Below are 26,608 nucleotides of genomic sequence, written 5' to 3'. Positions count from 1 at the left end.
TTATCAGAGAACCATGCTACTTTCCACTTATTTAGTAGCATGATTTATAACACTACTCCTCAAACAGAATATCTCAAACTCATCAGGAAAACCATGCTAGCGTCCTGCTAGCAATAAGGTTTTAACTGCAGGCACAAATGCAGATGCCTTCAAACTAATTGGTTCTTTGGTGTTCTAGGAGCTAAGATTTTTTTAAATCATTAATGCTTTTCTTCCTCTCTGAATAGCATGAACATCCTTAAGGAACCTGTGTGCTTGGGAAAATGTGAGCATGTCTTCTGTCTGTAAGTACCATGTTTACTTTATATGAAACAGCTGTAAAGAAAAGGACCCCAGTCCTGCAAACAGTTATGTATAATACCCTTAACTTTCCATATCTGAGTAGTTCAGTTGACATCAGTGGGACTGTTCTACATGTGTGTAAGTTTTCCTAGTTTGGAGACAGTGAGGTCAAAAGAAAAAGCTAAACAGTTTTAAAAGAGAGTAATATTTGAAATTCATGCTGTCCTTATTCTTATAGTCTGTTCTATGGGAACGGAAGAGCTTGGGGAATACAACAGGGAAAATTAGATGTGTAAATGTTTTTTTTTTAAAATAAAAGGAACCATTAGCTCTGCCTGATTGGGTCTTCACAAGAAATCATAAATCTTGGAATTAAGGCTTTAGTCCCACAGAGATCAGCCCATGCAGAGCCCCTTTTGGCTAGGGGTCCGGGTGGGTGCAGAGGTCTGTCTGCATGGAGATTTTAGCAGGATCAGTGCCTACATATTTAGGGTTTTAGTTTATAGCTCATTGAGTTGTGTTTGTAAGAGGCAAATTATCTGAACTGAAAGGCTAAAATTATCTTCTTTATATTTGAATTGTAGTGCTGAGAATACCAAGAGGAGTCTTTCAGTTACAGGAATTAGTCTGGAAAGATTCAATAGTTTGTCCACGCTGTAGTACCCTCATCTGAGAGGACAATGTATATATTGGACAGGCAGAAGTATTCATAGGTTATATTGGCATACCAAAGCAAACGCAGAGGGTTTAATGTATCCAGCTAGCAGGAAAGGGAGAACACTTTCCGTTTTTATTGTCCAGAAATTCCCATGGAGCATGCAGGATCAGGTTAGAGATGGGAAGATATGCAAGTCCTTAGCTTAACAGTTTACTTGATGCCAGTTGTAAGACAATAATTTGCATTTCACCGTAACCTCTTGTTAATACAATAGACACTGTGCCCATAAAGGTTACTTGGTCAATATATTCTCCCTCATGTGGGGCTCTCCCTTTTCCAGTGTAGGTAGGAGAGTGGCAGACACCACACATCATACGTCATTTGAAAGCTTATTATGTGTATTTTAAGATGAGGCATGATGTGAAGCTGTCACACAGTGTTGTTACCAAAGAAATGGGTATAAACAATGGCACCATCAACCGGTTCAAATATTTATATTCACTTCCATTGGTTTAAAGACTCAGTATTGGATTTTGTGACCTCAAAGCATCACAACAATGATCCAAAGGATAAAACAAAATCTAATAATAAATTTGCACGGGTATCATTGAATGTAATAGTGCTGCTGACATTTCCGGTCAACTTCATTATCATTTTGTTCATCGTTATGATCTCGGTCAAGAGCGTGGGAGTTGCCACAGTCTTCGTTTCCTTGGCACATACACAGTTCTGTGCCGGGAAGATTGTTCTGACTACAGACACCGTTGATTGTGCAATAACGCATACTGGTACAGACACAAATAAGGTCTTATAGAAGTTTAGATGCCACTGGGCCCTTGAAGAATATGGGAAATAGTTCATTATCCACATTTTTCCATCCATCTTGCAATGGTGATCCAATATGTGGTTTACCTCTGTTGCATAGACATCCAGATCTTTGTTTGATAAGATGCCCCTTTGACATGTTCATCAATACTGTCATCATGTGGCAGGAGTTTGGCCAATGACTTGTCCTTTTTGATGGCTAGTTTGAGGTGCAAGCAATTCAGGTCTCTGTGGGTCTCCTTTTCTTTCTTGCTCTGGTCATACAGCACTGCTACCCAGTAGTTGTAGCATATACTGAGTTACAGCAGTATGAGTCTCTAATAATATGTTGTAAGGACTCAGTGTCTTCAGACTCAAATGCCTTTTGAGTGTTAGCCAACGTTTCCTTGACAAATGCTGGAATTGCAAGAGTACCTCCTCACTGATCATGCCATTTAAGAAATGAATAAAGTTTCAGAGCACTCAGATCCTCAAACGCTAATGTCAAGCCATATAGAGTACAATTGAATTACTTACCAGCAAAGCATTTGATCTGCAGTACAAAGCTGCATAAACATCAGGCCTGAACATCTACTCTGCAATTTTATAGCCCCACGAGCCCTAGTCAGCTGACCTGGGCCAGCGGTGTCTGTGCTGCAGGTCATTTAACCCAGTGTTGCCTTAAGGGCCTTGATGGGGAAATGGTAGCAAGAGGCATTTTCTGATTCTTCAGGGCTAGTAAATTAAAGGGCAGCAATTACACACTTTCCATGGAGCTTCTGGTAATATCTTTCCCCATTTAAATCTGTTGAAAAGGTCCCAAAGTTACCTACTTCCACCATAGCCACTGTTTCTCTTCCAGACATTGTCTACAACTTCTGTGGAACCTCACATCCCTCTTAAATCACTATTTCTCAAGCTCTATTGGAAGCCTTTTGCCATGTTCCATTTACACCATCTTACCACACAGTATTTGATGCTCTGCAAAATAATCCTCAAATTTAGTCTTGGTCAAGAGACTTTAGTATGTGTAGGATATATCATTGTTTTAATAAAAGCAGTTTTGAGAGGTGGTAATATGGATGGTTGGGGAGTAGTACTAGGAATCTTTAATTGAGTTAATTGGCTGGTTGTCAGACATCTAAAACTTAGTAATTTAGTTTTTGATAACCCCACTCTAATTTGGAGAACAAATCTTCTAAGATATTTGGACATTATTATTGAAGTAAGATTTTTTTTAGAAAAGCTTTCAGAACATCAAAAGATGCTGTAATCTGTGTTGAGGGTCAGGAGGCGTAACCAACGGGCACCTTAGCTTTTGACAAAAGTTGCTTTTTTTTTCCCCCTCCAGGTCTTGCTGCTAGAAAGCAAATAGTCTGTATTACTGATATAATCCAAATAACTGTATCATGGTCCTTTATTTATTCAGTGGTGAACTAGTTTATTATTCATGTGTACCTTCTGATCATCATTTCTAATCCGTTTCCTGGGGTGGCTTATTCCTGCATAGTGGCTGTTTGTTTTGTTGAACTTTATATGGTGGTTTAGGCTAGTCAACAGTAGTTTGTTTCCAAACAAGCCAGCAAGAGGTCAGGTCAAAGTCTGACATGAGGTTATTCTGGTCCACAACCAAATAGAGAAAACTATTAATCCATTAAAAGAGCGGGGAAAACGGGTGACAATGTTGTATAAAGATAAATATGTGAAAGTAAGTGACCTGCAGTAATTGGGTCACATTTTGGAGATTTTTTTTATGGGCTGTGATATTTATTATTTGAATTCAATCCCTGTAGTATGATCTGATCCAAAGTAACTTCAGTGGGTTAACTACAGTGAATGGATGTTATGCATGAAGATAGTGGTATATATATATGGGAATGTACAGATACAGATTGACAGCCCCTACCCTGAACAGTTTGGAACCTAAAAAATACATAAGTCAGATACAGAGTGGAAGAAAAATCCCCATCTGTAACATGGGATAATAGTTTCTGAGGCAAAGGGTACGTCTTCACTTACATCCGGGTCCGGATGTAAGCAATCGGTTTTCTGAGTTCGATTTATCGCGTCTGGTTAAGACGCGATAAATCGATCCCGGATCGATCCTGGAAGTGCCCCGGATCGATCCCGGAAGTGCTCGCCGTCGACGCTGGTACTCCAGCTCGGCGAGCGGAGTACGCAGCATCGACGGGGGAGCCTTCCTGCCGCGTCTGGACCGCGGTAACTTCGGACTAAGGTACTTCGAATTCAGCTACGTTATTAACGTAGCTGAATTTGCGTACCTTAGTCCGAAGTGGGGGGGTTAGTGTAGACCAGGCCAAAGAGAGATTAACAGCTTAACTTCCAAAATACTCAGCACCTGGCAGCTCCCACTAAGAACAAGAGCTGGGTTCTTTTAAAAACATGGCCATAAGTGACTTGACGAATGTCACACAAAGAGCCTGTCTGAGCCAGAAATTGAACTGAAATCTCCGTAGTCTCATTCCAGTGCCTTAACTGCAAGACCACTTGTTCTTTCAACAATGTGAAGTTCATGGGGGAAGAGTTTCAAAGATACAGATGTCAGGCACGTAACTGTCATTTGTGCCTTTGAAAAAAATCTCCCACCTTGAAATTAACAGAGAAATATACTTTAGTGTGGTGGTTTCAGAGAGACTTTCAAAACCCCGCAGTGTTGGCCTAACTGCTCCCATTGAAGTCATGTCATAGGTCAGGCCTATGGAGACTTTGTGCATGGCAAGCCAGGGTATGAATCTAGAGAGCACTAGTCCCATAAACATGAGATAGGTGCTTTTGAGAATCCCACCTGATAACTTGTACGGTGGACCCAAAAGTCTTTTCACCAGAGTAATCAAATGAGTAAATATAATTATGTGGAGGAGGATGGAAAAGTAGTACTTGGAACCTACAAGTTTGGGTTTAAGTGACTTTTACTAAGCAAACTTGTTTCTCCTTGAGCTGTTCAGAGAGAAATGCTCTGAAAAAAATAAAGTGATAAAATAATTCCGACACCTATGGACTCCTGGGGGACTTCTTACTGAGAAATGTTGAGAGGTGTGTAACTTAACAGTACCAAGACAGTTTTAACAACAGACAGGTGAAAGTGATAGCTTACCATTGATTGGATTTTCTATCACACTTGTAAAAAAGAATGCTGTTGAAAAACAGCACAGTTTAGTTGAGGGGACAGAAGAATCTGGAGTTAAGCTACTCAAAAAATGTAATGCCCTGTTAACAGAAACAATGTGTAGAAGTGGAGCTTTGGAATATTTTAAATTTTGATTAACATGGGTGAGTGTGAGATTCAAAAGTTTATTAAACAGTTTTGATGACACAGCTTCCTGATAAGACTTTTGGACTTGGCTTGCTTAATTCTGGCTTGTAATTTGCCAGGCCAAATATTTGATTTCTTCCTCTGCAGTGGTAAGTGAATTTTAAGTAATTCTTGTACTCTTTGCATTGTCAGCTTTTTAGTATTAAAATAAAAAAGACTTGCCTATCAACTGCTAACCTAGCTGGATGCTGAAGTGAATGTTCCAGTTTACTTGTGTTGAATGACTTGTGTTTATACATGCTTGACTTTCAGAGCTTGTGTGGGTGACTGTATTGGCACAGAATGCCCAGTGTGTCACACGCCAGCCTGGGTACAAGATGTGCAAATAAATAGGCAGCTAGACAACATGATCCAGCTGTGCAGCAAACTGCGACATCTACTGGGCAAAGACTTCACAGGTAAGACAAGACCTCAGTCTCCCCACATTGTGCTCCCTATTCAAACTTGGGTCAATTTCATATGCTTTTAAAGGATGCGAAAACTGTCTTTTTGTAAAGATTCTGAAAGGTTATATCAAATCATTCTTGGAAAATCTGCATTTGAACGGAACAGTTGCTGGATTTATCTCCTTCTTCAAATCTACCTAGATCCTTACTAAAGAAAGGGAAAAAGTCTAGAATTGCATTAGTCCACAATTCATTAGAATCTGTCAGCTAAGTTTAGAGTTAAAGGTATGTAACATTCCCAAGTCACATGACACGATGAATTACAAGTAGGAAAATGGCGAGCATTGTCATGTCCTATACTGTATATTTGTGAGTGTGTATAAAGTTCTAAGGCTTAATTCTTCAGTGAGCCTATACAAGGCAATGTCATTGTGGGTGCAGGGTTCTTTTTACTTACCATTCTCGCATTGTTGCAGCCCAATATGTAATGTGTCCATTAGTTTTCAGATTAGGTTGTTGTACGTGTGAAATCTTATGCTTTCTGCTTCATGATGGGGAGGGAGGCGAGTCTCAATTCTCTTGGATTGTCAGAAACCAAAATGCCACAACTGTACCTATTCTCTGTTGTGGAAATCTGTCATTTCTGACAATTGTGGTAGTGACTGTGCTACAAAACTGCAGAGTTCCTGATCTGGGATTTCACTTCCATTATTTCCTTACCAAACTTTTGGCTGATTGACAAAGAAGGGAAGATTGAGGCAAAATGATTGTAGGCGAGTCTCTTGAGTAGTTATCACATTTTAGAAAACACTCATTTAGCTGTCAAATACAGATAAGGTACTTTTTTTTCTTCATTGCTTATTTCCAATATTAAGCTAAATAGAAGATTCTCCTTTATCAACCTGATTCCCCCAAAAGGTTCACATCACAATCACTGCTATGGTAGTCCTTTTTTGACATCCAAACACTGGATTGTGATATCACTGAAGCAGCGAGGCTAAAGGACACGTCTAACAGTAAATGAAGAGTTTTTTCTTACGCAGCTGAAATCTCTGGGTAATCAAAAGCTATGAGTAAGATAGAAAATGTGGATGACAGTTTAATAGGGTTAGGGGAAATATTTAAGTGTGGTGAAGCTCTTTAGGAGTATAATGGGAAGGGAGGGCTTTTGAAGTGATTGGCTTGAGGCACTTTTATATAGTGTTGAAGAATAATAGTCAAAGCCGAGGAGCAACCTTTTATGGTTATCGAGTGAACTTTAATGGTACTCCAAATGTCAAAGTGAATGGAGAAAATCATGCGTGAGGTTATTTTGGTCTGAAGTGAAGTTTCCCTATATGGTGGCTTTAATTACAAGAAGAATAGAATGAAATGTATTTTAAAATATGGTTTATGCCCATGCAGTGGAAACCAGAGTAACAGATGGAATATTTTCTTGAAATTATTTTAAAGATAAATGTATTCAGCTTTGAGAAACTTGAGCTTTATTGTGTCAAATCTGTTTTTTTTAAATCACTACAGTATTTTTACAAGCAATTTTTCAGTACTACTGCAGCAGTAGAGTGCTAAAATATAAAGTGATATGGTGATTAATTTTCCATTTTTGGAGGATTCCTCTCTTATTAAGTATTAGTGACCTTTTATTAGTCTCTCATTCCTGATTTAAGGAAAAAACTTAAGGGATGTTGATAGTGTATTGTCATAGATGCTATGGATGGCATAACTAGGTGACTAGGCTTGATCAAATGAAAATAAAGGCATCTAATGACGAATGATAGAAGGCTGCAGGAATTGAAGATTTACAAATTGTGCTACTCTAGGTTGTTTTGCCACTCCTGTTTGCCCTTGGAAATTTGTCACTTCCCATAGATGTGTGTCTAGTGGAACTACCTCACAAGTGTTAAGTTAAATATATATATGGCTTTGCAGGATCAGACCTTTGTGGTTATGATGGTAATTTGCACAATGTAGATCAATGTATTTTTGCAGGGTTCCAGGTGGGTTACTAAAGACAATACAAATACAAATATAGTAAAGCCACAAAAAAGTAACCCTTCATGCCAAGGCTTACTTTCAGCCAGATTTTTGTCCTGTGGCAATAAGAAATGAACAAATTTCTATTTTTGTGGTTGTGCCTTTTGCATTTGTTTGTGTGTGTAGCAAGGCAAATTGAGCAAGTTAGCATTCTGCTTCCACGTGCATATGTGGAGTAATTTTGGAAGGGGCCTTCTCCATGTAATTGAGGATGGGTGGAAATCAGGAGCAAGCTGTCTTTGCAGCAGAGATTTGGTAACACCAGCATGATGGACAAAGATGAGTTTTGGGGCAGTCTTTGTGAGTGGAGCTGGAGGGCAGGAAGGTGGTTATGCTGGAAGGGGTATCAGACTCAACTCTTGCACATGGATGCCATTCCAGGAAAGTATTTGTGTGTTGGGGGACCAGCTGCTTTTGAGCTAGCCTGCAGCACACACAGAAAAAAGTGTCTGTCCTGGACTCCTGCTGTTGGAGCCTCAAGTGAAAAACTGGATCCAGAATATGGGGTCTCTTTTGTTAGTTAGCGCGCATAGTCCTCAACGGTGATCTTGGCCACATTGTCCTTGTTGCTATAAAGGCACCTAGTCTGATAACCCTTGCTCTGAAGAGCCGCCAGTCTAAATAGACAAGACGGGGGATGAGAGAAAGGAAGGGTTTTTTTGGTTTTTTTTTTAACTCTCATTTTAGAGATTGAGTGGCCTGAGGTCTGAGGCAAAACTTGGGGTGGGGCCCATGACTGACTTCCAGTTCCGTGTCTTAAGTGCTAAGACCAGCTTTTGTATGCAGTGTAGTTGTAGCTGTGTTGGTCCCAGGATATTAGAGAGACAAAGTGGGTGAGGTAATTTATTATTATTTTTTTTTTTGTTAGACCAACTTCTGTTGGTGAGAGACCATCTTTTAGTATTTACACTTGGGATCCTGCATTTGGAGCCAGTCTTAAGCAACATGCTCTCTAATAGACAAGAAAACAAAGTAGTCAGATTTCTGTTGCCCTTGAGTATAAGTGGCTGGTAGTCTGTAGACCTAAGTGGAGAACTTTGATTTGTTGGATTTGTGCTCTGCTCTCTCTTTCTCTCAAAAAAGTGCTATCTCTTTAACCACCTTTTTATACCACTAATATGGAGAACAAATCTGCAATTGTAAAGTAAGTTCTGCAATTGCGTAGACTTGAATCTACACATCTTAAAAGAAAAAGTAGTTAATATTGGAATTGTGTTATAAGAAACAGCCTGCAGGTGGCAATACAGTTATTAAATGTGTTAATGGAACAGTTAAATTTTTAATTCACATGCAATTAAATTAAAAATTAGAATACCTTAAGAATGTATCTTGTTTAGCCAGCATTGAATCTATGATGCTGCTCCTTAAACAATTAAACTATTTTATGAAATCTTGAATACAAGCAATTGTGACATAGTAAGGGCTTGATTATACCCATATAGGGCACAAAATGGAGCATATAATAGAAAATCAACTACTGTGCCTGCATATTGACTTCCATCTTTTCTATCTGTGCATTAAAGCATGCCATATGTCTAGTAGAATTGCAGTTCACTGTGTTCTTGTCTTGATGTTCTCTAGATTGGTACATGTACTCTCTGTATATTATGAAGAATTAAATTTTTTGAAGACGTCTCCTAGAACTACAAAAACCTTTCACTACTAACACCTTCACCTGAAATATTGTGTATGTTGCTGCAGTTGCTAATAATGACTTTTATTTGACTTTCAATACTCTTCTCCCTTTCCCAAAATACAAAAGTCCTCTTCTCCACTGGGAAGGAGGAGATAAACTGCTCCTCTGAATTATTGTCATTAACAGCTCTGTCATCCCCAGAGTTGCAAGGCTTTTTGTTTCACCATTTTTGACAATTCCCTTTCCAAGTGAACCTTATTACCTGCATTTACTAGAAAGTATATAATTACTGTAATTAAGGTGGGTAATTAGGAAGAACTTGTCGAATCATGGACATAATATATGGCATACTAGAGATAAAGAAGCCTGATTTACAGTAATACTTTTCAAAATTAGCTTCTAAATACTTCAGCAGATTTTCTCAGTTCAATGTACTTTAAAGAGAAGAGATTGTCTGTCATAAATTTTCCTGACAACCATTTATAGATAATTTTATCTTATTCTTCATAACATCATATACCTTAGACTAATAGTTAAATTGAAAGCTTTTTTAAATTCTCTTTCCCTTCCTTATATTAAACCAGACTTTACAGGTGTTGGTCAGATTCTGTTAAGCACACATTGATGCTGGTGGGCAGCAAAAAAGATTAACTTTGATTAGCCTTTATAGATCACAGTTGAGTTTCTAATTTTTTGGTGTGGAGGGAAACATATCGGATGCCTTCTGTAAGAGATTACATTGCATTTTGTGTGTGCTGTGACATTTTTCATAATAGCTAAAGATGAGTGTTTGAATAGCTGGAATTTCTTTTTCTTTTTTTTCCCCCCCCCAGTGCTGAATACTTAACTTGCAAAATAATCATTCTTCAGTGAAGGCACTAATGTTGCACAGATGGTACCAAAGCACTTCCCTTTGATTTTTAATAAGGGACTAGTTTGTCAAAGAGATTTCTCAACTTCTGTTCTGAAACCCATAATAGAGAATAATTTGAAAGACACACAATGTGCATCATTATATTCCTTTGATGCAGATTAATGATAGCTAAGACACATTTTCTAATTGCTTCTTTTTCCTCTACAGTTTATTATTGCATTACAGCAAAAACTTGAATATGGAGCTCTTTAGCGATAAGTTTCTCTGTACCTCATAATATTTTTGTCTGGTCTGAATCATTTTAAAATCCACAGAATTGATTTCTGTTAAATGTCAGCATTAAGAAACTTGGATTTATTATGTGAAAATAAACCGGACTTTGTGAATAGAGATGTTTCTGTTAATTTATCATGTATATGAATATTATGATTAGCATGTAGGTAATCAAGAGTAAATTTGCTGGAGTTTTTATAGGCTGGTTTTAATACTGGTAGAGTGGGTTGTCGTTTTACATTATTGTAAATGCTTCAGGTAATCCAGAATTAGCAAATTCTGCTGTGTTGATCTGTCTGTCCTATTAAATATATAATTTTTAAATTTTGGGGTGAGATTTATATAAGTGGAATTAAGAATTAACTTTTAAACACATACAACTAACTTTCTTCATTTACATTAAGGTGCAAATTGTATTAACTTTTTGTTTCCATCTTGGAAGCAGCATATGATTCCTTTGGATCAAAATCTTCTTGCAACTTTTTTCTGAAGAAGGCTTAATTTGAGTGTTTTTAGTTATCAGTGTAGTGCCCTCTTTGTATAAATGACTGTGAGAACTTCCTTTTTGTAGCTAATATACAATTCTTAAACTGTAACATAGATCCATGTGAACATCCTTCTGCAGATAGAATTGAAGGGGGCGGGGAGATAGCTCAGTGGTTTGAGCATTGGCCTGCTAAATGCAGGGTTGTGAGTTCAATCCTTGAGGGGGACATTTGAGGATTTAGTTGGGGATGGGTCCTGCTTTGAGCAGGGGGTTGGACCTAGATGACCTTCCAACCCTGATATTCTATGAGATCTATTGTCTTCCTCCCGAACTGGACACATGTTAATCTTCGATGGGTTTATAGAAAGGAGGAGTTGATGAGGGTTCAATGTCTCAGGCGTGTCTCCTCTTTCTCACAGAACTCTGAAAAAGCCTCTGCATCTGTAGATGCATCATAGAAGTAGAGTTGGCACTTGTCCTAATTGTCTCTTCTCCCCCCCATATGAGAGTCCCTAAATAGGTAGGCGAGTGAGTGTTGCTGCTTTTTTCCAGTAATCAGGTGAAGAGATTCACATATAGCTGATACTACTAAGCAATGGTTCTTCTGAAAGATGAAGCTTCTGGAGAGGGTCCAGGGACAATACTTTGTAAGAGTCCAGTAATCCCCTTCCTAGAAGCTAGGTAGGCTACTAGAAGCTAGGTAGGCAGCTAAATTTTTATGGCTCATTTTTTATATTGGCCTGTGGCTAGTAGGTTTCTGGAAATCAGGGAATACTCAAACTTTCTCAGAGTGTAGACCACATCTTAATAGTCTTTTGAGTATATCCCCTCCTATTAATAATTATGCAACATCCATATAGCAACAGAAGCAATTGCTTATAGGAAAAATACTAGGAAAGTATTCAGTATGTTTTCGGCATTCTTTTAATTCAACTAATCTGAAAATGAGGAGTCCCATTTCCATGTGACCAGCCAGCCCTCTGTTTACCACCAGTAGTCCACAGATCAGTTTGAGAATCTTTGTAATCCATTTTCCAAGCACTATTCATGCCACAAGTGGTACATGTGAAGCACAACTTGCTGTGCAAATGTTTAATGGGATTAATATTGCTTTAGAATTTGTACTACTGAAAGATCGTGCCTGTCATCACAGTATCTCTAGGACTTGTGTCTTATTGTGCTATATGTGTAAAAATAATCTGGGCTGGTACAATATCTCTACACACATGACTCTTGCAAATTTATTTAACTCTTGTTCTCTAGTCCATAGAGGTGAATGATAGTTATATCACGGTAAATATTTTAGAGTAGACTCTGCTAGTTGTGTAAACAGTGAAGACAAGATGAAAGTAAATATTATCTGCATTTTATTTTGTGCATCTGTTTGCAATTGAGCCCTTCCTTTTTTAGCTACCATTGTTAAAACAAAATTGGATCTGAGATCTTTATGAAGGGTAACTAGTTACAGGATTTGTCTTAATTTTAACTTTCCATCAAACCTATTCCTTAAAGTAAGCGGAGAATCTATAATGCTGTAGTTGACAACCATCATGCCTATATACTGTAGCTATTACTGGATATTTAAATGATCCAACTAGCCTGAGGTTGTATTGTTTTTGAAGTAAATCTCAGCCTAATGCCATATGTGTCTCTCTTTTTTTTTTTTTTTAAACTGAATCTCCAAATATTTAACTACACTTAATTGGAGGGATAAGTAGGGTAATTTAGCTAAGGATAGGAAAGCCTTCTATCTTGAAATGTAATTTCTGAAGAGTATTGGGAATATTTGTTTTGGCGTTTGACTGCTACACTAAGGAGTTTTTAGTCAGATCTGTCTGCAATTTTTCATGTGAATTTTGTTAAAAGTGAAATTATCTCAAACTCCTTTCTGTTGGGGAGTAGGAAAGTAGCATGCCTGTCTGGTATCCATAAACTTACTACTGCTTGAGTTAGAAGAGTGGGTACTGCTACTAATTCTAAAAATAGAAGATGTGGAGAAGACAAAATTATGGCTGGAAATTTAATGCACTGAAATAGAAGTAATACATTTATTACAATCTCATAAAGGCTTCCATTTTTAATATTCAAAATTTTGATTTACAGTTCTATTTCCAGAATGGTAAACAGCTGATATTGGCCTTAAAGCTCATTTTAAAAAATCCCTGTCTCCTACCAGATTCTGCAGAAGACTTGTTCACGTCAGTAGGTCCTGATCATGAAACAAGAAGTAAGAAGAAGCAGATAAAAATGTGGTTCAGCCCACGCAGTAGGAAGATCAGATGTGTGCTAAACAATAGTTCCCTTCAGAAGCAGAATCAACTGGTGACTAATAGTGGTTGCATTAACCAGGGCCCATCTTCTACTTTTGACTTCCTTCCTTCTCCTCCTCAAGAGAAGCCTTCCAAGATGACCAAGGAACCACCACCACACAGATCGAAGAAAAAACTGAAGAAAAAGAGTCTAGCAGACATCAACAAAGTGTGGGGTATAGAGAAGAAAAAGCAGAAAGAGGGCAGTGGAACCGAAGGGGAGACCCAAGATGAATTTAAAGAAAAGACTGTGACCTTTTGCAGCCAGTCATTAGTTTTATGCAGCCCTGAACCACATAGTACGGAAGAGACGATAGGACAGGAGTTTGTAATGGAAACCGACCTTAAGGATGGAAGAGAGTCCCACTTGGAAATGGCCACACAAGTAAAACCCATAGAGGATAAAGATAGCTCTGCACAAGTTAACACAATGAATAGTTTTAATACAGAGAAACCTCTGCCATCAGAAAATGAAATTACTCCTTTAAAGCGCGGAAGGCAGCAGTCCATATCCCCCACCATATCTCACGCTAAAAGACTGAGAAGAAGTGATCAGCGTGCTGATACGCACTCAGTCAACCAGGGTCTTTGCAATCCTGAGGTAACTGCCACGAGCACCGTTAAAATCTCTCCAACTACTGAACATGGAACTCCAGTTCATATCTCCTCTCCGGCATTTGAACTTACTGGTGGCACCTTATCAAAGACAAGAAGCTCTGCAATTTTTCAAGAAATCATTAGCCCTTCACTTTTGAAAACTCCCTCTACCCCATTCACTTCAAATACTCATAATCAAATGGAAACAACACCCAGCCCTTCCCTCTTGAAGAAGTCTCCTAGTAATAACACAGCTACCAAAAGGAATCACAGAGGAGAGTCCTTGCTCCATGTTGCTTCCATCAAGGTAGGACTTTCTTATTCTTCTGGCTTGAGACAATGGTTCAGAGGTCACTTTAAGACAAGTACAAATGTTTTTCAGACTGTCACTTTAAAATTACAACATTAGTTCCATATCTTATGTTTTTCTGGGGCAGGGCCAATTTTTATGGTTCTGCTGTTGTGTAGATCACCAAGTGTAATGCGGGTATGTCTACACTGCAAACACCGCCCCCTCCCCAAACAAACAAACAAAACCAAAGCCTTATGGCAGTGATTCTCGGAGCTGGAGGTCAACTGACTCAGCCTTGTGGTAGGGGGCTAAAAAGAGCAGTGTAGATGTTCCCACTCAAGCTGGAGCCCGGGCTCTGAGAGTCTGTCTACACTGCAATTAAACACCCATGGCTGGCCCGTGTCAGCTGACTCCAGCTTGGGCAAGAGCCTGTTTAATTGTAGTGTAGGCATTCAGGCTCGGGCTGGAGCCCAGGGTCTGGAACCCTCCCCCCTTGCAAGGTCCCAGAGCCCGGGCTCCAGCCCGAGCCTGAAGGTCTATAGCGCAGTTAAACAGCCTTGTAGCTTGAGTCAGCTGGCATGGGGGTTTAATTGCAGTGTAGGCATACCCTGAGACCCACCCCCTTTGCCAGGTTTCAGATCCTGGGCTCCAGCCCAAGCGGGGACATCTATGCTGCTGTTTTCAGGCCCACAGCGTGAGTCCTGCAAGCCTTATTCAGTTTGCCCTGGCTCTGACACTCGCTGGGGTATGTCCCCCTTCCCCCCCCCCCCTTTCCTCCCAGTGTAGAAATACGCTGGTTTCTCCAAATTGATGTCAATGGTGTGGTTCTTGTAGACTGTTACCCTTGGAGATTTCAATGTGCACTCCAACATCGGCTAGGATTGTCTTGCACATGACTTCCAGAAAGTGATCTCTGTCTAGGCTTTGTTCTAAAGATATTGTATATGCTAAAAAGTTGAATGTGTGATCGACATTGTCTTTGGGTTTATTTTTGATATTTCAAGTCTACCCTGCTAGGTGACCTTAACAATTAATTGGTTGGCTGTTCAATGACCACATCAACATTGGAGCTAGATTATTTAACTATAATTAATGTTGCACAAGACTACCTGAATACTGGCATTGCCTAGTTTTCTAGACCTTGACTTTACAGCACTAATAATAATCTTCTAGTATCGCTTTTTAGATGGACTTTCTATGGTTTTCTTAAACAAAATTGAAAGCAAAAATTCAGTCATGTAACTGTTTGGTAGACAGAGGTGAATTGCTGCGTATCAGGATTTTTGTACTGTGTTCCTGTCTCTGGGAGGAGAGGGGATGATCTGATGGTTATAGCAGGAGACTGAGAGTTAGGATTCCTGGATGCAATTTGATTTTTTTTTAATGATGCTTTGCATTTACAGTGTTTATTCATCTGTGATCAAACCTGCCAGTTTCCCTGATGTTTTACAGTCAGAGAGTCCCTTTGTCAGCTTTCTGCAGTGTTGCAGTGGCATGCTCCTATTTCTTTAGAACGGGTTTTCCTCTCCCTTGTTGCTGTGTGAAAGACCCACACAAACAGGAAAAACAGTTTGTACTTAGTTAACTGTTTCCCCCTGTGTAGTCATTGTTGTCAAGTTCACTAAATAAACAAGAAGGGGAGGGATATTTTTTTCATTCTCTTTTTGGCTATAGTAATCATAGGTGTTATAATAGCAAATAAAACTGTTTGACATAAATGACCTTTTTAAGTTGGTGTCCTCTTAAGAGGGTGTTTTTTGTTTTCTGTTGTACAGCACCTCAAGTTCTCTTTTAGGGGGATCAGACAGAAGTATCACATATGGAAAACTTTGGTAACGTTATCTCAGGTCATTTCAAAGAACTTGTGCTTTGTGAATTAGCACTTTAAATATATTTTATACTAAATCATACATAAAAGAAATAGTCTCATCAATAAAATTCCTGTACCTCTAGAATTGATATGCCTGTAAATATCCGGACATTGATACACAGCATTTCTATTTGTAGAGTTAAAGAATTTCCTTGATGAATAACAGTTTTCTGCCTTTCATGGAGGCATTATAGCAGTTCTCACCTGCTGCTTATGAAACAATTCTTCCATTTGATTAAATGGAAGTAGAACTTTATGGGTTATGAGTACAAATCCTCTGTTTGAAATCATTTATACTTAATTAGTCATGGTAGAGACCATTATATACTGTAGTTAGTGACTTGAGAGCTCTAAGGATGGTCCTGCTATTACCTCAGTTCACAAATTCAGCATACTCATCTTTTATTATTAAAATGCTGCTTACAGACTACCCCTGTATATTTCCAGGGGGATTTTTTTAAGGGATTCTGTCAGGATTGATTGTCCTAAAATTTGACTTATCTTGACAGCTTTCCCACACTTTTCCTTCAAGATTGCAGTATCTTCAATGTATTTTTGAGAGGGGGAAAAGAGCAGCTATGCAGCTTATCGTGAGATTCACAGTAAACTAAGAGAAGTCAATAAGGCGCAATTATCAAGGTACAATTTTCTTGATGTTTATAGTCAGTGAGCTAAAAATGGAAATCTGGTGCTGTTCCTCATTAGTACTGGTACAATTTTCATTATTTTCCTTGTTTGCATTAAAAAAACACCCAGTATTATTAATTATTGGTTTAATTAGATGGGGCTTCTCTGTTGCCCTAAAATAGAATGTGACTGCCTTTAAGTGTAGACATTCAGGTTTGACCTCGAGCACTGGGACTCCCCCACCTCATGGGATCCTAAAGCCCATGCTTCAGCCTGTGCTGAAACATCTACACTGCAGTCCGGGTGGATTTGATTTAAATCACTAGTCAGGAAGACTCGATTTAATCATGAATTTCTACATAAAAGTGCATTCTTGTTGATTGTTATAACCTTAATACATATTCTTCACAACTCCAAGATAGATGTAGGTTTCATTTTTAGAAGGTACACACTATGCATTTTTAAAGAGATTTATTATGAAAACTTTTCAGATTAGTTTTACAGCTATATCAGAAAATGAATGATTGGTTATTTCATTTACCAAAGGTAATTGAAGCAGATATTTATGAAGTCATTGGGAGGCGAACTATCTCCAATTCAACAGGTTTAATCATTAATATTTGGAGGATTTTCTTGCCATGCTGTATTAGGAGGAGAACATCATCAGACAGACATTTCAATTGTTTTATTTAACTAAAACAACAACATTATGTGTTCTGGATTTTTTTCTTCAACAGTAAACATATACTATTTTAACAAAACAAGCATATGAATTTTTCAATTTAATTAAATGTTCAAGTTGTTTAAAATCAGGTTTGTTTTTGTTAAAATTGTTTTAACTAAAATAGTCAATTTGTTTTTTATTACATTTAACTATGTCAGCCAGGTCAACATGTGAAACTTAAAATATTGGCATCTGCAGCTAACTCAGTCGTCTTCACCTTCATTTTCTTGTTTGTTCATAATCTGGAAAAGAAAAACAAGTTTTCCTGCTTTTTTCAGGTGCCAAACGATTTCTCAGTTTGGAATGAATTAGTCCAAAGGAAGAAAATATTCTTTCTACACCAACAGAAGAAGCTACTGCTGTTAAAAGTGAGATTATCACTTCAACAGTCTCTGAATCCAAGTGCTTAAGTGACTTCCACCAGTTCACTGGTGTGACTTTCTTTAAAACATCATCAGCAAACATATATTTCTTGAATGGTTCTTATTCCCAAATTGGGTCTCTTTTACGGCCTGCTGTCTTTATAGGTTTTCCCTTCTAGTGAGAGAATGGTATGGTAGATCTCAAATCAATGAAGGCTACACTCAGAAAGATCTCAAGACTTCTGGAATATGCTGCTCAAACAGTTTCACTTTTGTTTCTACTGCCTGTCCCTCCCTTCTCACATTTATCTCCAGACTTCTTCTCCTTGTCCAGATCTATTCCGCCCCCAACAATCTTCTATTCATTGAACTTTTCAAAACTTTGCACTTTTAGAGAGAGGTAAGGGATTGACTCTGTGTACACAAATTTGCAGAGGGACAACAGGGTTGAAGTCTGTTATTTCTCACCTCTCTCTCTCTCTTTATTTATTTATTTATTTAAAAACATTTTTGCTGTTAGCAAGCATGTTATCTCTGGAGACACAAATCCACAGTTTGAGAACTGCAAAACTAAGCATCTCTGATGGTATCTTCTAGACTGAGCACTGAGTCCTATTGGAGAGATGGAAAGATTAACCGAAAGAATCTATACAGAAACCCCTAGAGCCCCATAAGATTGGGTCCCTAATCCATGAACTATTGGAACTCATTTACAAAACTTTTCTTAAACATTACATGAATATATTGTCTCATATTATAGAATTACAATTTATAATCCCTATTCCATGATGAGATATCTTTGAGCTATAATGTATCTTAATTAAAACTATCTTTAGATAGGTTTTTTCCTCAAAAAGCATTTTATCCAAAAAAATCAGATTTAAATACAAAAAATCAATTGTTTTTTTTTTTTTTTTAAATCATTGATTTTTGTTCACCCTGACTGCAGTTAGATAGCCCGAGCCCCATTCAGCTGGCACAGGCCAGCCTGGTTTTTAATTGTAATGTAAACATACCCTTTATCTCTCTGTGCTTCACTTCCCCTTCTGTAAAATGAAGATAATACTTTTTCTTCCACACTTGTGTATTTAGACTGTAAAATCTTGAGGGCAGGAACAATCCTGTATTAAGTGTGCATACTGCAGCTAATGCAGTGCTCTAGGAACCAGTGTAATGCAAGCTGTGGTGTACTGAAAACTGTTAAAATTACAAGCTATGCTTTAAGTTTTAAGGGGGTTTCGAGTCTTGGTTGAAGGCAAGAGTGCACATAGGGAAGCATGCAATCTGGGTCTTCAGCAGTCAGTCTGTAAAAAGCCAGGTGGGTTGAATTATGCCTCTCTGTCTTAGGGCACAGCCTGCTTCGTGTGTGTGTTTTGATGCTTGTGTTTTATGGTTCTGGATTCAAAGAAGTAAAGTAGTGTTATCTTGCAACCTTTCAGCAAGTGTTTTTGTTTCAGTGTGTATACCAGGGGTAGGCCATCTATGGCACGCGAACTGACTTTTTCAGTGGCACTCACACTGCCCGGGTCCTGGCCACCGGTCCGGGGGGCTCTGCATTTTAATTTAATTTTAAATAAAGCTTCTTAAACATTTTAAAAACCTTATTTATTTTACATACAACAATAGTTTAGTTATATATTATAGAAAGAGACCATCTAAAAACGTTCAAATGTATTACTGGCACGCGAAACCTTAAATCAGAGTGAATAAATGAAGTCTCGGCACAACACTTCTGAAAGGTTGCCGATCCCTGGTGTATACAGTGAACATAACACAAACAAAAAGGGGAGTTGAATAATCTCTGTACTTGACTTCTTATGTAAGTTAGGCTAACTTAGAGAATTTTGGACTATAATACATGTAAAGTAGCCCAGTCAGTTCCACAAGCACAATGAGTTTTTCTCAGTATTTCTAACATTGTTTTCCTGATTTCTTCATCCACCCATGTTTGTCAAATTGTCACTGTAATGGAAACAATCTTGTAAAAAAAAATCAGAATTAAAACTAAATTCTCTGGGACTTCATTAATTATAAAATCCATATTATTTTCATTAGCTTGTAGGCCCTAATACATTGCACTTAATGAAAGTTAATTGAATTCTACTTTTTTTGTCTTTTAAAAGAGATAATTAACAATATTATCAAGCATTAAAACTAAGTGTATTGTGCTATTCCAAATCAATCAAAGCTGGAAGTGTGTGGGGCTCTTTCCCATTTTACTACTTCTACACTAATAATAAACATACTAAAAGCAAAATGGTTCTGAAAAAAGGTTATAGAGTGGATGAGCTTCATGCTGAATTGCATTCGTAAATTAGAATGAATGTAGCTATTTGCCTAGTGAACTGAAATCATGTTTTTTATTACCCTCCATACTCATTAAAGGTAAAATTTCCAAGTAGTTAAAGTGCAAAATGTGGCCTTTTATACTTTTAAAATTAGCTAAACGGTTGGGGAAAGCCCCACTCCATCACAGTCCTCCCACAGCTTAATTATCTAAATTCTTTTATTACCAAACATTAGAGAACTACTGCCCTACATATGTGGTGATTAAAACACAGGAACTTGCACCTCTGGCTTATAGTTACCACGGGGTTTTAAATTTGGCCTGGAATTAGAGAATCCTGTAAACTTCCTGCATAAACTTCCCTTCAGGTAAAATTTCTCCTGTATTTCTCCTGCAAGCTGCAGGGCCACTGGGTAGGATAGACTGTACGGAAGGCTCCCTGAGCGAAAGCAGCACTAGTATAAAGTCCAGCAAGAGGGAAGAATGATAAAACATGGGATGGGATGAGGACAACACAGGTGCATAGCACATTTAGTTGGGAAGAGAGTTTGAGCTTTATGCCCTAAACAAGTAGTAGCTAAGCACAGAGCTATTGCACTCCGACTCTGGGAGCAGGAAGCAATTTACGTGTATTTAGGTAACTTTATTTTAATTGAAGGAACAGTGTGGGACAATCAGGACATGCTTTGGGTGCTAGTAAAAAGATTACTTGGCATCTGTCCTCTCTATACAGGGATCCTCAATTTTTGTGTATCTGTTCGAGTTTAGTCTGCATTACTGGACCCTTTACTTTCATGGCACTTGCATTTAGTGCAGTCAAGGCTGTTGGGTAATCTCATCTGAGCCACTGAGCTTTATCACGTATGCTCTAGGGCTGCATTTCTAGAGAGATCCAGACACATAAGGTATAAACCTCCTTTCACGGTGTTCCTGAGCCTAAGGTTACTATGTCCACACTCCAAACTCCTCTATAAAATGACTTCTGGATTCCATTTCAACAAGTTCAATTCACCAGTCATCTGTCCCCAAAACCTCAGTATTTTTACTGAGAACAACTAGAGTGCCTTTTTTACATAAAACTTAACCAATCAGTTTAAATACCTAAGCCACATAGAGCTTTTTCACACAGCGACAGTGAAGAAAGATCCAGTTTTTTTAAGAACTGGAAACTGATTGAAAAACCTCAGGAATAGGTACGGTAACTCAGAAGCAGGTGCAATACCTGCTACTGCCTTTAATTTGTTTGAAATTGACCACATTTAAAGTTGATTATGTCCTTTTAAATCTAAGTGCTGTAGTAATACTAAGTAGACTATTGTAGACAATAATTTCCAGGCTTTTTCAAATGAAATTCACAGCTGACAGCTTAAATGTATTTCAGACAAATATAAAAGCCTCATAACTACTTAAAATATTGAATTTAGAAATACAAGAATTGACCATGATCACAGCAATCTTTCCCAAATATTAATGTTGAATGTAAAATTGTTTCCAGTGTTCTACAAATAATTGCTTTTTACAGAGCTCAGTCTTGTTTTAGTTATGAGATTGGAGCTTAACTCTTCTTGGATGTTTTATCTTACAAATATATGTGCTGAGCCACCATGCTCATTACTCTCTAAATGGTCTGCTGGTGAGGAAATTAATTTTAAAGAAATCAGAGGTGATTGTTTTCTTTAAAGTTTCAGTCAGAGCATTCACAATTACTATAAGCTCTCTAATTCTTTGTCATCCTCTTTCTCCACTTAATATAAGTTATAAATAAGATGTGGGAAAGCAATAAGAGCGGGGGGGCGGGGGGAATTGGGTTGTTTAACAATCAAGTAGTTCACTCATTAGATCAAGGTATTGGGTTCTTTTGCTTGACTTGCAATATAGTAAAATCACTTGGAGCTTTAGAAAGTAGAGAGGGAGTCAAATTCTGTAGACTTATCCCCTGGTCTCAGCTTCAGTCTTTCATGTGATACTCTAATTCTCATTGTACTTTATTTTTTCCATCCTGGCACTTAATATCTCCATTAACTTTAACTCACTGGTTATTATAAGGAAGCTGCAAAATATCTTTAATAGAAGTAGAAAAGGGAGAAATTTTATAAAATAGTGAAAGGGATGCTGGCTGCTTTTCTTAACCATCTGTCAGCACTAGCATTTGATACAATTGATATTAGGACTTGAAAAAATCCACTTGCCCATGCCAAATGGGAAGCTTTTCTGGGGAAGTGCCATCAGCATCTGCAGAATCTAAGGTTTCATTAAAAAAAGGGGGGAGGGGAGCTGGGGCTGGGGGTGATGGCTGTGAAAATATCCTTCTCCACGTAAACCAATGCAATGCTGTCTTCTAGATTTGCGGATAGGTGGCTCCAGTGCCTTTCATGCTGCTCTGCTTCTTGGAGCTTTCCCAACCTGCAGCATAGTGAAGGCTAACCGGAACCATGTAATTTTTCATTGCTGCTATTCATAACCTTGATAATCAGCTTAAAATGGCCTTCCCTTGGTCTGTCTCCAGCAGATAATTGTCCCCCAGCACCCTGTGATGGTGTCCTTCCTGTACACAAGCTAGTTATTTCTTTGGGGTGCTATTCACTCATTAACAATACTCCCCCCCAACCATTAATTTACTATATCAGCTTTAGCTAGCTAACGTCTTTTCCTGTCTCAAACATATGAACATCAGGCGGTATTCTCCCAAGTAGGAGAATCCCAAGTCTTACCAATAAATTTGTTGGGCAGAGGCCTATACTCTAAATTGATCACGGTCAGAGAAGTCCAACTCAGTGAGTTATATAAAATTACTCATAAAAGTCAGCAAAAGCGAGAGAGACTGAATCCGTCCAGACTAAAAGGTCTACTCATGTCACCCAAAGATTATTAAGATCATAACTAGTAAACAAAGGAGAATGGAATCGGAAATTAATGGCCAAAAATTGGTGGGTTGGAAACAAGGTCTAATTGGTGGACAAAATAATGAGGGGATGGGCTATTCTGTCCATTAACCCGTGGGTCCTTTTGAAAGACTTCTGGGGGATCTAAAGCTGGCAAATGGGTGGACTGTAAAGAGAGCGTTACCATCGTTGCTGTTACCCCGTCATCTGTTGGGACCCAAGAATCCATCATGACACAATTGGACGTCTACTGTCTGCTCCTGAGAAATGTCCTAAACTGACCAGGCAGGGCCAGAGAGAGGGACCCAGATGACATTGCCACCTCCATGAGCTTTGGCTAAATCCTGAGCATCACCCGGAACATGAGATTTGGGTTTCTGCTGTCAGCCCCCCCCATGCCATGTTCCTTCCTTCTCCATCTTTTCTTATCTCTCTTGCCTTTTGTTTAATAATTCTGGCTAAGCCACCCAAGAAAGAGATTCACAACACTGCTGTGAGCCCGCAACCAGAGAGGCAGTTCTAAGTAATGTCTTAAACAGCCTAATGCAGAGATGCTGATACAAGTTTACCAGGTCTCAGAATGGCTGGTAAGACTGTGTGCTGCACATGTTTCTCCACAGCAGGGTTGCAGGTAAGCGGTGAACACCACAGAAACTGCATTTTCTATCTTTGCGATTCTTTTCTATACCCTTTTGTGGCTATTTGTCCTTTTTTTTTTTTTTTTTTTGTCGAAAGGAAGCAGAATCGGATTTCAACATCAGCTCCAGTCCATCTCAACTAACTTTTTTCTCTCTTCCCCAGATAACCATCCCCAGTTGTTACCATATTTAATACTATCTAAAATAGTGTCATACAAGGTTTTCCTTATTAAAAAAAACAAAACTGTATACAACTAAAAGGCATAAGAAATATTGTTAACATGAAATTCTTACTTAGTACTTTAAATTCAAATGCTTTAACTGTTTTTCCTTTTTTCTGTATCTTTAATAAAAGATTATTAAGGATAGTTCTATGGGACAAAACAGGCTGAGGTGGCTGTACTCGAAGCCCCAAACAATGTTTCAATGTTTAGTCTTGTGTAGTGACAGGGTCATGTTAACACTTTTGGGGGAGATATCGCTCAGTGGTTTGAGCAGTGGCCTGCTAAACTCAGGGTTATGAGTTCAATCCTTGAGGGGGCCATTTGGGGATTTAGTTAGAGATTGGTCCTGCTTTGAGCAGGGGATTGGACTAGATGACCTCCTGAGGTCCCTTCTAACCCTGATATTCTATGACTCTTTGGGCCCATTTTTTCCATTAACCTTAACATAACAAGCCCTTGCTAGCGTAAGCTCAAAGAGGCACAAAATATTTTAGTGGTATCATACCTCAGTGCAAATATTGTGTGGTAGAGGGATTGATGACTTATCGTAGAGTCACAAAAACATGTAGAATAAAGCAAATAATTTTGTATCTGATCATGAGAAATTTAACTTACTTTAAAATAAAAGCCAAAGCAAGTTTTCTGAGCTTTTTAGTTAAGTGAGTACTAACAAAAACTATGTATAGATGTAAAAAGCAACAGAGGGTCGTGTGGCACCTTTAAGACTAACAGAAGTATTGGGAGCATAAGCTTTCGTGGGTAAGAACCTCACTTCTTCAGATGCAGTGAGGTTCTTACCCACGAAAGCTTATGCTCCCAATACTTCTGTTAGTCTTAAAGGTGCCACAGGACCCTCTGTTGCTTTTTACAGACTCAGACTAACACGGCTACCCCTCTGATACATGGTGTATTGCCACCCTTCTGCGCTGCTGCTGTTGTTTGTGGTGCCTGATGCTCGGCATGTGACTCAAGACGGGCTTCGCGCTGTCACATGGGGGCTTCATCTTGCCAGAGCCCGTGGCCCTCTTGCAGCCCTTTGGCCACTCCTGGCTCACCTGGGGTGTCATTTCAGATTTTTGGGAGGTGGGAGGGAACTTTAGCCATGATTCCAGGGAATACTTAGGCACCTGAAAACTCTATAGAGTTTTTGCAGATAATAACTTAGGAATTAGCTGACAGGAGCACTGTATCTAATTGTTATATAAAGAAAGAAAAAATATATACAAACTCCAATTAAAGCCACATTTAAAGTTTATATGTAAATTTAGAACAATCAGGAGATAATACAGCAAGATACCTCTTCTTGGGATTGGGAGTATTCTGTTCTGGAGCTTTAACGCAGATATCAGAAACACATGTTTGATACTCTGTACACTATCTTTAGTAGAGATAAATAAAAATGAATAAAATCTGCTTACTTTCTCTAACAGACACACTGTGTTCCTGCCATTATCGCCTCTATTTTAGTCAATTGTTTTTCACTTAAAACAATTTTAACATGTGATTAAGTTTTTTTTCTCTTTTATTAAGAAAGGGAATTATTTTTTTCTAATTATTTTGGCAGTTATGTTTACCGATCACAATAATGTATGTAATCACTAACATCTGACTCCATCATTGCTATTGCTATCATAGCTGGAACTGTATTTATTTTCATGCAAATTTTAAGTTATTTTACGGATATAACTAAAAATACAATTTGAAAATAAGCGACATTCATCTGCAGTGTCTATAGTTATGTGTTTAGCTAATGTTTTTTAAACTGGCATTACTAAAGTGAGTACAAGCTAAAGTTACATTCTAGGAGGATACTATTATTTGATTGTACCGCTTTAAACAATGAATTACAAAGCACAATATGATAATAACAATAATAATGATAATTACTCCAGCCAGGACAGGTTAGGCATTTTAGAACTCATTACTCAAAGAATTCAATGTAAGCATAAGAGAGAAATAAAATTATGAAATGCACAGACCAGTCAAAAAACTAAAACAACAGCACTTTGAAAGAATAAAATTACAGAGAATGTATGCGTATTGCAGGAAGTACCAACAAGTAACAACAACAATATAAGTATGTGTTGGGGGGTGATGAGTGTGAAAGAGACAGCGTGTGTGAGAGACCGAACGCTGCCCCTTTAAGAGAGTGGCACTCACCAGCCTGAAGAAAAGCTCCTTCAGATCCAGCAGCAGCTGCCAACAGCTCCATCCCTCTCTTGGTGAGCCCTGTCCCCACACACACACCCCGCTCTGTGGAGATGGGGTACATGGGAGGGGTAGGGGGCAGCCTGACATCAGAGCCTCTCCTCCCCACCTCCTTACACCAGACAGGAAGCTCCCGGGAGCAGCTGGCCAGGGACAGCTCCAAGGCAGGGGGCAGGAGCCGGGGGGCTGCAGATGCCAGCAGGGGGAGAGGCATCTTTGCTCCAGAGGTGTCCTGTTTGTAATGGTGCCCTGTGCTTTTGCCCCATTCGCCCGTGCCTAAGGCCGGCCCTGAGTGCAGAAGTAAGGGTAGAAGTTCCGCAACCCCTCCTACACTAACCTTGTGACGCTCCCAACTTCTTTTTGGGTCAGATCCCCAACAATTACAACAATGTGAAATTTCAGAATTAAATAGCTGAAATCATGAAATTTATTATTTTTAAAATCCTATTACCATGAAATGTGACCAAAATGGACCATGAATTTGGTAGGGCCCTATTTATAAGTCACTTTAAAATCGTCAGATCAAAGGTTCTATAGAAGTGCAAAGTAAAGTATTTTATTTCTCTTTTCTTAACAATAATAAAAATAAAAAGCCAGTAAGAGATCACTGACAATTGGTTTGTAGTAGGTAGCAGTGTTTACTCTCCCTTGCTTAGCTGGAGTCTTTCTTGCTATTGAATATTTAATGCTATGTGCAATGATTAATGATTTATAATCTGTAGTAGCACTTGCTTAGGAGTGTTCTTGTGGTAATAGGGGGCGTCTCCTCTTTTATTAAACTGGAACTGGCACAAAGATCCTCATGTTTTCTCATGTCAGA

General features: G+C 38.5%; 1 protein-coding gene across 1 annotated transcript in view; it reads left to right on the top strand.

Annotated features, from left to right (window-relative positions):
• Window positions 1-228: 228 nt before the first annotated feature.
• Window positions 229-26,608, top strand: part of BARD1 (BRCA1 associated RING domain 1) — a 63,576-nt gene continuing 37,196 nt past the window's right edge. The window contains exons 1-3 of the mRNA XM_026647710.2: window positions 229-284; window positions 5,331-5,476; window positions 12,945-13,981. Of these exons, the coding sequence (XP_026503495.1) occupies window positions 229-284; window positions 5,331-5,476; window positions 12,945-13,981 (1,239 nt within the window). The remainder of the gene's footprint in view (window positions 285-5,330; window positions 5,477-12,944; window positions 13,982-26,608) is intronic.

The sequence above is a fragment of the Terrapene carolina genome, unplaced genomic scaffold (genome assembly GCF_002925995.2).
Source record: "Terrapene carolina triunguis isolate 2854851 unplaced genomic scaffold, T_m_triunguis-2.0 Scaffold62, whole genome shotgun sequence".
In the NCBI taxonomy this organism is placed as follows: Eukaryota; Metazoa; Chordata; order Testudines; family Emydidae; genus Terrapene; species Terrapene triunguis.
Note: the sequence above shows the minus strand (reverse complement) of the source record. Positions and strands in the feature narration are given on the sequence as shown.